Source organism: Mesoplodon bidens, assembly GCF_964165515.1.
Source record: "Mesoplodon bidens genome assembly, chromosome: 17".
In the NCBI taxonomy this organism is placed as follows: domain Eukaryota; kingdom Metazoa; phylum Chordata; class Mammalia; order Artiodactyla; family Ziphiidae; genus Mesoplodon; species Mesoplodon bidens.
The window spans coordinates 16,675,929-16,688,114 of record NC_138174.1 but is presented as its reverse complement, the minus strand read 5'-3'; the positions used below and the strand labels follow the sequence as shown (position 1 = coordinate 16,688,114).

At 48.2% G+C, this 12,186-nt stretch overlaps 1 protein-coding gene across 1 annotated transcript in view; it reads right to left on the bottom strand.

Moving 5' to 3' along the window:
• Positions 1-8,409: 8,409 nt before the first annotated feature.
• LOC308605023 (guanylate cyclase soluble subunit beta-2-like) overlaps positions 8,410-12,186 on the bottom strand; it is a gene marked incomplete at its 3' end in the record, with an annotated part of 43,255 nt that continues 39,478 nt past the window's right edge. The window contains 5 exon segments of the mRNA XM_081214692.1: positions 8,410-8,688; positions 9,599-9,729; positions 10,086-10,227; positions 10,229-10,256; positions 11,309-11,463. Coding sequence (XP_081070818.1) covers positions 8,410-8,688; positions 9,599-9,729; positions 10,086-10,227; positions 10,229-10,256; positions 11,309-11,463 — 735 coding nt within the window.

The following is a 12,186-nucleotide window of genomic DNA, read 5'->3' as shown; positions in this document are numbered from 1 at the left end:
AGCACAAAACAATCAGATGGAGGCAAGTTCAATTTGCTAATGGACCAGTCATTAATGAACATAATTGATGACACATGTGGAAAAACGTGGGCTACTGGACCTGTCCCCAGTGTCTCCCAGGCTCAGGCCCAGGATGAGGTGAGAATTTGGCGGATCTAGAACCATGTCACTGGGGCAACTCTGGGTGATGATTCACAGGGAGTATTTTGCTCATGCAGAAGTTGGGGCTAAACTGACAAGGTTCATAAACCCCTCAGATGCGGCATTTGTATAAGGTATGGGTTTAGACGGGAGCTGGCTAAGTGGAGTTGTCATTAACTACAGGTTCATTTGCGCATCATGGCACATCCCACCCCACTCCACACACATGCAAAAGACTGACTCCTGCTCGGCAGTATTTTATGCTCTTTGGAAATAGATGATTCCCATATGGGGTGGGATTTTGGTTTTGTTTTTTTGCTAATTCACTACTAGTCTTATTCCAAATACCCTTTATCCCTTTCACTTTGAATTACAGAGTTCATTGCAGTATTGTTTTTCTTTGAGATGTAAGCCCTATTATAATTTTAAAAGGAATTGAATTTTTCAAAAATGGAAACATTCAGGATAAATGATAAGGACAGTATGTTTGAAAAGTCTGAGTTCTGTTTTGTTTTGGCACCATCGCAAACAAAGGAAAAAGGAACTGATTACAGATGGGAATGTAGTTTTTTTTTCCTACTGAGAGAGAGTAGTACTGCCTCCAGTTTGCCCATCAGCATCAGAAAAGGGTTCAGCCTCCCCATCTAGTGTCTCCCTGTGCCTCAGCTTCTCCAGATGTAACAGGATACTAGACCATACATCCTTCTCCTACTCAACTCACAGAAATGTTATAAGAACCTATGAGAGAAAATCTCCATAAAGTAGTACCGTGATCACAGCACTTATTTGGTTTGTCTTTGTAATTGTACCCCAAGTAGGGCTTACCCTAACAAAAATAAAAAACTGAACAAGAAGGAGTTGGAGTTGCTTTAAAAAATAAAATAAAAAGAGGGACTATAGCAAAGAAAACTGTCTCTACCTATCAACAGTCAGGCTCTGTATCTGATGTGCTTCTGCTTCCAGACGGCACCAAGATTTCTTTGTAACCAGGATGAATAATCTATTTTCTGGCTTAACCTCTCACAAAAAATTCTGGACGTAAACTCCACACTAGGAAATAATATTTCACAAATCTCTCAGTCTCCCCTTTATGCAACACCTTTTCATGTTTTTCTTCCAATTTCTCTTCTCAAAAAATTTTCAACTTAGCTTTTCACTGCTGATTCCATTCTCTTGCATCCACAGCACAATTTTCTCTCTTCTAACCTGGCCGTGTCTCATTTTCTCACTTGTGTCTTAACTGTGGTCCTCCTCCATACCTACTCCCATTTCACTCCTATGAAACTCTCCCCTTTCTCTCCTTGAGAGAAAACCCCCTGATTAACAGTGAGAAAAAGATGACCAGCTAGGATTGTGTTGGGGGAAGAACTGAGATGGCCTACGGAAAGCTGGACAGGCCAAATTTTGAGTTCATGCTGCCTGACAATTCAAACGAGACTTGGTCAACATGGAATTGCAAGACTCTCTTGGAATTTCTACACATATATATTTGACATTTTACCCCAGTGCAATTCCACAATCCAGATGGTGGAAGAATTTCCTTGTTTACTTGAGATAAATTCTCATTCATCATCTTTTGCTCCCATGAGACCACTGCTCACAGCCCCTGAGGACTGCCTATTAGGAGCATCATTTTGCTACAGTTTAATGCTCATTATCCTGCAGGGTTAGGAAATGCAGCATTCTGGCTAATTACATTTTCTGACTAATTGAGAATTACAATGTACATCTTCCATGGATTACTGATATCTAGACACCAGGAATAATCTAAATACCAAAGATAAATTGAACTTGGTTAGTCCTTCTTGGAAAATTCAGAGGCAACTTCAGAATATCAGGGTCATCACAAATGGATGCAAATGTGCAGAGGTACAAGATAATTGGGTTTTCCATTTGATACAAAGTAAATGTGGCTTTTGGTGTGTAGCACCATGGGAAATAAGTGTACCATTTCAAGCACATTATTTTTTTTTTATAAAACTCGAAATGTGTTTTGAAATGTTTTAAATGTTTAAAGGAAAGAAATTCATCACCTGATAGTTTACCAAACAGTATATGTGATAATCCCAATTCTGTAACAAAAAGTACACGTGTACACACATATCCTCACACACAAGTCTGGGAGGATGGGCACCAAAATTTTAACAACAGTCTCTCTGGGTGATGGAATTAACAGGTGCTTTTGTTTTCTTCTTTCGGTTTATCTGCACTTTCTGGTTATAAAAAATAATAATTCCTTCTATAACGTAAATGAATAAACAATCCTTAGTTGAGCAAACTAACGCAGCCCAATAAATAATTAAAAGCAGCACAGAAACCCATTTCAATGTAGATTAAGAATGGATTAAATGAAAAGAGTGGTAGCAGAAGAAATCTTCCCCTGTTTGGAAAACAGCCATCACACATGCTATGTTGTCAAATGTGAACTTGGCCGGGGGGCGGGGGGGGGGCGGGGGGGGGTTGGGGGGGAGCGGTGCAGAAGTGATAGCAAGGTGGAGTCTGGGAGAACGCTGTTGTCTTGGGGAATATACATGGGATTTGGGTCATCGCCTGGATGTTACAGGCAGGGCTCTGTGGTCATAAAGGATATGATATGATTTGGGGTTACAAGAAGGGATTCTTTTTTTTTTTTTTTTTTTTTAATTTGGCCACGTCGGGTCTTCACTGCTGCACGCGGGCCTTCTCCAGTTGCAGCAAGCTGGGGCTACTCCTTGTTGCAGTGCGCGGGCTTCTCATTGCGGTGGCCTCTCCTGTTGCAGAGCACAGGCTCTAGGTGCGTGGGCTTCAGTAGTTGTGGCGCGTGGGCTCAGTAGTTGTGGCTTGCGGGCTGTAGAGTGCAGGCTCAGTCGTTGTGGCGCACAGGCTTAGTTGCTCCGTGGCATGTGGGATCCTCCCGGCCCAGGGCTCGAACCCATGTCCCTTGCATTGGCAGGCGGACGCCCAACCACTACGCCACCAGGGAAGTCCCACAAGAAGGGATTCTTACATTTGCAATTAAAATAGTTCCTTGTCTGCATTTCTGCATCTGTTTCTAACCTCCTAGATAGAATCAGATATGGGAAATCACAACTTGGTTCAGTACTGATTCTCCCCCACTGGGGAGGGGGCTTGGCTGGAGCCTGAAGTCAGACTCTGTCGGGTCTCCCCAGTATCCCGTCCCGGTCCTTCCCAGCACAGGGACGGTTGCTGACCTTTCCATCCCACCCCACCCGTAACTCCCACCCTGCCCTGCTCCGGCCTTTACTCTGAGGGGTCTCCACGTGTGTGGAGCACCTTATCTCCTCCCGCTTGGTTCCATCAGGGTTAATTTTCCAATAAATTGACCTGCTCTGGGGGGGTGGGGGGCAGGCTGACCGCACCATAGTGTTCATGGGTGTGAACAGAGAAAGGAGCCATGGATGCTAGAAATATTTGTGGAGGGAGACCCCATCAGTGAGAGAATTTTATCCTAGTGATGAAAAGGGTTCAATGGAGTCTCCACACTTGGGGGAGGGGTTGCCATTCTAGGATCACCCACCCCCTTGCTTCCTATTTCTGTCCATGGGCAAAAGAGGCCATGCCCTGGAGGAACTACATCTCCAGCTTCCAGAAGCCCCTGCATTCTCCAGGGATCAGAGCAGAGGCCACATCCTTGCCATGCCCATTCCTGCCGTCAGCTGCACGTCCTCTAAGAGTCTTTCAAGTCCTCGGTGTGTCTCCAGCCTCACCTGTGCTCGCTGTCAGCCCTGTAACACCCTGCGCTCACCTTGCCTGGGCCTCTCCTTCTGCCCGCTGATCTAAAGCTCCCTGTGTGCAGCAAACCAGTATTATTTTTTAACCCCTGTAGTACCACTTACAGTTTTGTACCAAGACTCACATATTTTTTAAGTGAATGAATTCTCAACAGTAGGGTCCCTAAGTGATTAAGCAGTTGGCATACTTGACCTGTCTTCAGCACTTTACAGCTTCCGGATGATACACAGTATCTCATATGTTCCTCAAAGCCACCTCCCTCGTAAAGCAGGCACTCTATCACCTGTGCTTTCAGGATGAGAAAAATGAAGCGAAGAGGCTGAGGCTCGCCCGAAGCGACACAGCTGGTGACTGGATATGAGGACCTGGATCCAGGCCCAGGAATTCTGATTAAAGGCCAATGCTCCTTCCACTATGACAACGGTTCCTGGGCCCAGCAGCTCATCCGACTGCCCCGTGGAGATGGCTGACAAACCAGAGTGGAACAAACCCTGCTCTGGACCTGCTGAGTCGCTCTCTGCACGAGGCCCCGCCACCTGTACCGTCAACCACAGGTGATTCTGATGCCCTCCCACCCACAGCTCTGATGCCACATCCCGGCCAATGATACCAAAGCTGACAACCAGTGACTTTACCCAAAAGTTGCATGTTCCTCCAGTATTTACCTGCTTATTTGTAAAGAGTTCATTTACACCTCCCAGGATCTTCCTTCTACGAAACGTTGCTGGGTTAACAGGTCAGCTTCTAGAAAGCCTGAGGTTAAAAATGGCTATGCCATTCATCAGCCCCAAGTAGAAGAGACTGGGAAAGTTTGACAGCCATGCTCATGAAGGCCTCAGAAAAGCTGTTGAAAAGCTTTGGAGGCGAGACCGAGGGCCCAGGTTCCGCAGCTGGGCTCCAAACCAGCTGGATCTCAGCTCGTTGGACACGTCTGGGAAAGGCACTTGTATCGTCAAGGCTCTGTAAAGCCAGGGGCAAGGACCCTGGCAATTAAGTGACCACAAACCCATCCAAGAGTTACCCATGGGGGTGGGAATGAAATATGAAGGGAATTGGGAAGTTCCCCAGCAGGCGTGCTGCTTAGACTCAGTCCGGAGAGAGACCCTCAGCGCTGAAGTTCTCCAGAACGATTAGGAATTGTTGTAAGAAGTCCTCCGAGCTGATTTAACCTGCCATGAACCCGGCAAGTGGACACCCACGGCCTGTGATTTATGGGGAGGGGTCGCCTCCAGAGAGCAGCCCGGGCTGCCTGCCTAAGCGCCGTACGCGGGTCAGCCTGGAACCCATTACGATAATCGTCGGAGAATCAGCTTGGAGACAAGTTGAAGCAAGTTGAAATTTGAAAAACACATTAACAGGGGTCTGAAGAGATGCCAGAAGAGCCTGCCAGCAGGGACAGCTGGAAGGCCAATTTTTTAGTCAATACTGAAAGGTGGTTGCTTAAATATCTGAGTCAAACACATGATTTCTCTCCGGCTCAATACTCCCGTTTAATTGCGCTGGGGAGTCTCTCCACTGACACATCTAACACCCAGATACAGAGCCGAGTGAAAGAAAAGCGTGTTATTGAAGTGCAAATGAGGTCCTGGGTGGAGCCTGCAGGCCTGGGTCCGGCTGGAGAGGTTCCTGCCGCCCCGCAGGCGCTGGCTGGGCTTCCCGGCCGACCCCCCCCCCCCCCCCCCCCGGCAGAGTAGGGCTGAGGAGGGCGGCCCGTCTCAGCTGCGCTCACAGAGGGCTCTGTGGGTCGCGCCTCGCCCCTGCAGCTCCGCGGACTGCCCAGGCCCCGGGGGGAGCCTTCAGGAGCCAGGGTTCTCCCAGCGAGAGGGAGGCACGGCGCTGGAGCCCAGTCAGGGGGAAATGCGTGCCCCTGGGGAGCAGTCGCAGGCTTGGCAAGCAGGTGACAGCCTGGTGAGGTTGATCGGTGAGCAGAGCCTTGATTGGCTTCCTGACCTTGGGAAACAGGCTGGTCTCTGAGGTATCGAGACCCAACAGCCTGGCCTCCGGAGGGAGTCCTGCCAGCCTGGTGGCTCCTGGTGGTTCCCAGGATGACGCCCACAGAGGGGCCCAGGACTGGAGGTGAGAGTGGGGGCAGCCCTCACCTACCTCAGAGCTAAGCAGGACGTTATCAGGTGTAGCTAGAAACCCAGGAGAACTGGGACCTCAACCGGGATGAAAAGAAAAGGCAGGCCCTGGGGGCAGGTGACACGAATCCCTCAAGGCAGAATCAGTGATAAGGAAGAAGCCTGGTGAACTCGAACGTTAAAAGCACTTCCTGATTCAGTGGGTCTGGGTCTGGGGGGCTCTCCTGAGGCCCGCGGCCCAGCTGGCTTTGTCTGCGTTTCCCCAAGCCTCCGGCTCACAAGACACGGTTTCCCATTCACCCCCAGCGCGTGAGCTATTCCTTGTTCACAACTCCGCTAATCACACCCAACAATCAGAAATCTGTTCAGGTGGGGCTCAGGGGATCTGACGGAAACATGGCTGGGCCATCCTGAAGCCAAGAAGTCCAAGTGCAACTGCCTATGCTTGGGGAAGCTATGAAATCGATCTGGTCTCTTCCTGAAGGAGGGCTCCCATGGACGTGGGCTGCCGCAGACAGACAGCCTGAGGAGCAAGTCTTGCTTCCTCCATTTGCTGATTGTGGGACCGTGTACAAATTATACAACCTTTCTGAACTTCAAGTTTCCTGCCTCTCTTATGGGACTAGGCACGTGACTGGTGTAGCCCAGGACTTGTATCAAATACGATCATGCAGGTAAAATGCCCAGGACAACAAATATCAGTTCTCTAGCCTTCCAGTTCCCCACACCCGCCAAACTGAGGTGGCCTCAGTTTCCCCTTCTCTTGCTGTTGGGTTTAGTTTTTGTCCAGGGAAGCAGCAGTTAAAAGAGGTACTACATCAGGGTCCCAGATGAGAAATTTGTCTCTCACCTCTAAGCCAGAGGCCAGCCCTGCCCAGCCCTGTTGGTTTCTCCCATGGAGGGACCCCCTTACGCAGCAGAAGTTTGAAAAATGAATCTCTTTGCCTTCCTGGAGCAGGCGTTCTTAGGGCTCCCCTCTGAGCTGTTTATGGAGCAGCCATTGAGGAATATGATGGCAGAGGTCTTCTCCCCTTGGGTGTCCCCATGGAGACCCAGCAGCTCCTAGCTTGCCCCGTGCTTCATGCTCACACTTCTTGTGTGTGGATAGGGAAGCGCAAGGCCAGGCTTTCCACGGCTCTGCCCACCTCCCTGACTTCGTCTCCTCCAGCTCCCTGCCCCTCCCATCCCTCTCTAGACACGCTGGCCCTCTTACTATCCTTTGAACTTGCCAAGCTTGTGTCTTGCCTTAGAACATGGTGCTGCCCGGAAGCCTGCACCTGGAGAGCCGAGTGGCTCTTTCCCACCAAGAATGCTGCTCCTTCCAAGAAACCTTCTTGGCCCTCTTCTCCATCACTCAGTTTTATTTTCTTCTTAACGCTCATCACTACCTGAAATCTCATTTATTTTGTTACACGTTGGCTGTCTCCCTCTACTCAAACCCAAGCTGTGTGAAGGCAGGGACCTCATGTGTTTAGTCCAAGGAACATCACAGATGCCACATAATGCCTGGCCTCCACTCTCTGTGTTCCTGGAGCATCAAGAAACATTACTGAATGAATGAATCTATGAATGTTACATTCCAAACTGTAATAGCATTGGACAACTGTTCAGGGCTTGAACACTGTCAGAAACATGCTAACTGTAAGCAGGTAGGGAGAGGGGAGGGGAGGAAAACGCCTCTGGGTGATGGCCAGAAGTCTGCTTTGAGCTTCTCATGCTCCAGAATCCAAGATTCCACCTGCCCCCAGATCAGAGCAAGGGAAGTTTTGCTCCGTCTCCTCTCACTGGAATTGAATAGAAGGGTGCTGGTCATTCCCTCAACCTCATATTCTGGGATCAAACTAGAGGGAAGTGTAAAGGCACTGGGGCAGTGCCCAACACCAAGGGCTCAAGCGACACTCAACTTAAGAGATGTCTGTTAAAAAAACAATAGCTAACTCTTTGCAAGGATTATTAAGCTGCTCTAACTCTTTACGTGGACTGTCTCATTTGTCTTATGAAATGGTCTCAGTGACCAGGAATGGTTCTTGAAAGATCCCTGGGACGCTATCCTCTGTAACAGACACTCACTGCTGCTTTGCCTCAAAAGCTTAACTGCACCGGGATCGCCGAACTCTAAATGGGGTTTCCAGAAAGGTGAGGGAAATATAGAGAAGCATGAAAAATAAATAAATAAAAAGAGAGAGAGAGAGAGAGAGAGAGAGAGAGGGAGAGAGGTGGAGATTCCCCCCAAATCCCTTCTGTGTTCCACACGCACAGGGTTGTGTTTCTCTGCACAGAGATACCTGGCCAGGGGCTCGGCTGGGGGCTGACATCCGCCCAGAGGAAGGGTGTGACTTTCCTCTATTATAAGCCATAACCGGGGGCTACCTACCCCCTACCTACCTGGGTGCATTTTCCCATTTTGCACCAGACACTGCTTGGAGTCCGGGAAGGGCTGTCCCCTCCGCCCTTTTCACATCCTCTCCCTGTCCTCTTTCTCAGGGTCCATCTTGAGATCTTCAACCAAGACATCCTTACTCACTTCTGTTTTGTTTTGTTTCCAGCTCAGAACTGAAAGTGGGTTAGATTCTACTGACCCAGACCATGTTCTAGAATCCTGTTTCTCAAATTTCCAGCTTGAGAGCCACCCGCACGGGGGGTCTGGGAGGTGTGAGCTAGGCACACCTAGTTTGTTAATCCTGTACAGCCCTCTGTCCTGACAGGCGATGTCGGTGGGTGAAGCGCCCAGAGCCTAGAAATTCAGAAGCTCTAGCAAGGGTGGTTCCTGGTTCTTATTCGCCAAAGCTATTTCTACTTTTTAATGTAGATGTTCTATCTCAAGTGTCTCCAGCAATAAAATGTGGCCAAAACCAGTCACAGCTCACAGGCATACTAAGGTGAGCTGCTATTAGAATGACAGTGCCACCAAAACCATTTAAAAAGCTTTCAAAGTCCTGTCTCCTCGTTGGTATAGCCCCACTTTTAAAAACAGTAACTATAATTCATTTGTCCCAAAGAGACTTCCTTCCTAAATTAGCTACGTAAACGAGGAACCTCTGGATTTAGAGATTTTCCTCTGCAGGCCCCAGGAGCAGCTAAAGATTAGCTTCTGTCAGAATGAATCCATTTCCTTCACCAGTTTGCTTCAGAGGTTCAGGAAGGTTTGCCTTCGGCTACTGGGTCTCCCCTTCAGGTCAGCATTTCCCAGCATTAACTAGGGCGGTTGTTAAGAAACCCTGACCGTGTGGCGGGGATGCGCTCCTCCATACAGCTGAAGGAGGCCTCTTTGGTGGACTCCAGCCAAATGGTGGGGGTTTTTTTGTTTTTTAAGATGTTGGGGGTAGGAGTTTATTAATTAATTTATTTATTTTTGGCTGTGTTGGGTCTTCGTTTCTGTGCGAGGGCTTTCTCTAGTTGCGGCGAGCGGGGGCCACTCTTCATCGCGGTGCGTGGGCCTCTCACTGTCGCGGCCTCTCTCGTTGCGGAGCACAGGCTCCAGACGTGCAGGTTCAATAGTTGTGGCTCACGGGCTTAGTTGCTCCGCGGCATGTGGGATCCTCCCAGACCAGCGCTCGAACCCGTGTCCCCTGCACTGGCAGGCAGATTCTCAACCACTGCGCCACCAGGGCAGCCCCCCAAATGGTGTTTTAACCTAAACTCACTCTCTTGCCGTTACTGGAGCCAGGTGAGTCACAGATTTTGTCTTTCTTCCCCGTTTTCAAAGCCAACAGACAATGAGGAAGGTGGAAGTTGCCAGTGTGTGAAGAAAGCCTGTCTGGAGCCTCCCTGGAGGCTGAAGAGCAGAGGGAGGCTGTGAAATCCTCCCCCAGCTGCAGGAGAGGCTGAGGGAAAAGCCCCTTCCTTGGACAGGGAAGAACCTTGAAAACAAACGCATGAGGGACCCTTTAGGCTGGGTCCATCAGGCCAACTCAAGAGACATCCTAACATCCAGGATGCAACAGAAGAGTGTTCAGGGCAAACTGGTGGCACGGATCCTCAGGAGCTGTTACCAAATGGAAGGTTGCAGCGTGGGCGTGGGCAGGGATGGTACCCACGCTGGCCCTCAAACCCAAGGAGCTCACTAAACACAGCTGAAGTTGTAAGGGAAAAAAAGCAGCACAAATGACGAGGCTTATCTTTTTTGCTTACCCTCGGGATCAAGCTGAGCTTGAGGTCTCCCCATGATCTCATCCTCTGAAGCATTCAAGTTCCGGATCACAAAGTATGTGGTCATTTTCCCTTTCCCTTTCACTTCAATTTCACCCCTCTCAATTATTTCAATTATTTCAAATTATTTCAAAACCTTGATTTTCCAGGGCTCTGCCCAGAGAAAAGAAAAATGCCCCTGATATCCAAAGATCACAGGTCTGCAACTTGAGAGTCGGCTGCAATGGGAAGGGTGATGCGAGAGGAGGAGTCTGGGACCCAAGAAGAGGAGTACAGGGAGGGGACCATGCAAAGGGACAGGGCTGTGGGATGACTACGGAACATGGACTTGCTTATGTATTTACTGGCCGCTGAGAGATGGTGGAGACAAACCACAGAACGGTGCACACCAGCAACGTTTCAGATTCATGGCCAGCTGCCTCAGCCAGGGCTCAGCACTCATCAACCTTCCCTCGTCTTGGCCAGTTTTGTGGAGATTGCAGACCTTCACCATCCTCATCACGTTCCCGCATTTAGCACCTGCCCTCGTCACCCTCACGCTGCTGACCATGCCTCCTACTTCGAGCCATGATCCATCCACAAAACTACAACCCTTAGAGCGGAGACCCTGCACCTTCTCATCCCGTTGACCACACCCATCCTTTCCCCCAATCTGAGAGGATGTCTTGTTCAAGGGCATCCCACCCACGTTCCCTTCCTACCTCCTCAACGCTTGGCGCCCTGGACCACCTCTTCCCTTATCTTCAGCTCCCTCTTCACTTGCCACCTCCCCTCAGCCTGCCAGCACGCCAAGGTCTCTTCCATCCTAAATAGAAGTAAAAACCTTCTCACTTGATTATCTTCTGCTTTAAATCCCATACAAACACAACTGCTGTTGTAGCATGAAAGCAGCCGTAGATAATATGTAAATAAAGATCCTGGCTGTGTTTCAATAAAACTTTATTTACAAAAACAAGCAACAGCCGAGATACGGCCTGTGACTATAATTTGCCAATCCCTGAACTGGACCATATGCTCCTTGAGAGCAAAAACTATCTTATAGTAGAGACTCAACAATATAAATTGTCTGCCAGGATGTCCTCTGTAAGTGTGGCTTGGAAGGAAAAACACAGACTTCCTCCACTACCCCCACCTGGTGGCTACTAGGTACTCTACCTTCTGGAAGAAAAAGGGACAAAGAGAGGCATGAATAAGTGAATGGTTACCTGTAGGCCCTGAGGCTAAGATGCATTTTGTTGGGAAGCCCGTGACTTTCCATCCTACAGACTGTATTCACAGTGTCACCAAACAAGCAGTTCCATGGCATCTTGTCCCCCATGACACCTGCCAAGACTGGTGCCGTAGGGATGCCCACTCTGATCTGCAGAGAGAATCTCACTGAAAAGGGACCATCAGATACTCTTGTTTTTATTTTTAAATTAAGGTATAATTTACATAAAAGGCATACATAAAATGCAGACCTTAAAGTATTTAGCTCCACGAGTTTGGCAAATATCCCTGTAACCACCATCCAAAATAAAATACAGACTAGGTCCATCACCTTTGCAAAATTATCTTGTGCCCCTTTCAGTTAAGGTCCATCCCTCCCTGCAGAGGTCACCACTTTCTTATTTCTTCTCCCAGAGATGAATTTGCCTGTTCTGCAACTTCACATAAATGGAGTCATATAGTATATCCTGTTTTGTATCAGACTTCATTTATCCAAATCAATGTTTTTAAGATTCACCCATACTTTTATATGTATCAGTAGTTCATTCTTTTATTTCTAAATACTAGTCTATTGTAAGAATATATCACAATTTATTGTGTCCAGTGTTCTCTTCACAAACATTTAGGTTATTTCCCATTTGGAGCTGTTGTGAACATTCTTTTACAAATCTTTTCATGGACATACATTTTTCATTTTTCTCAGGAAAATACCTAGAAATAGAATTCCTGGATCACAAGGCAGATGTATACATGTATTACAAATATTTTTCCCATTCTGTGATTTTTATATATGCATTTTCCTTAATAAGCAGACATTTTTAATTTCAATGAATGTATTAGTTTGCTAGGGTTAACAAAATACCACAAACTGAGT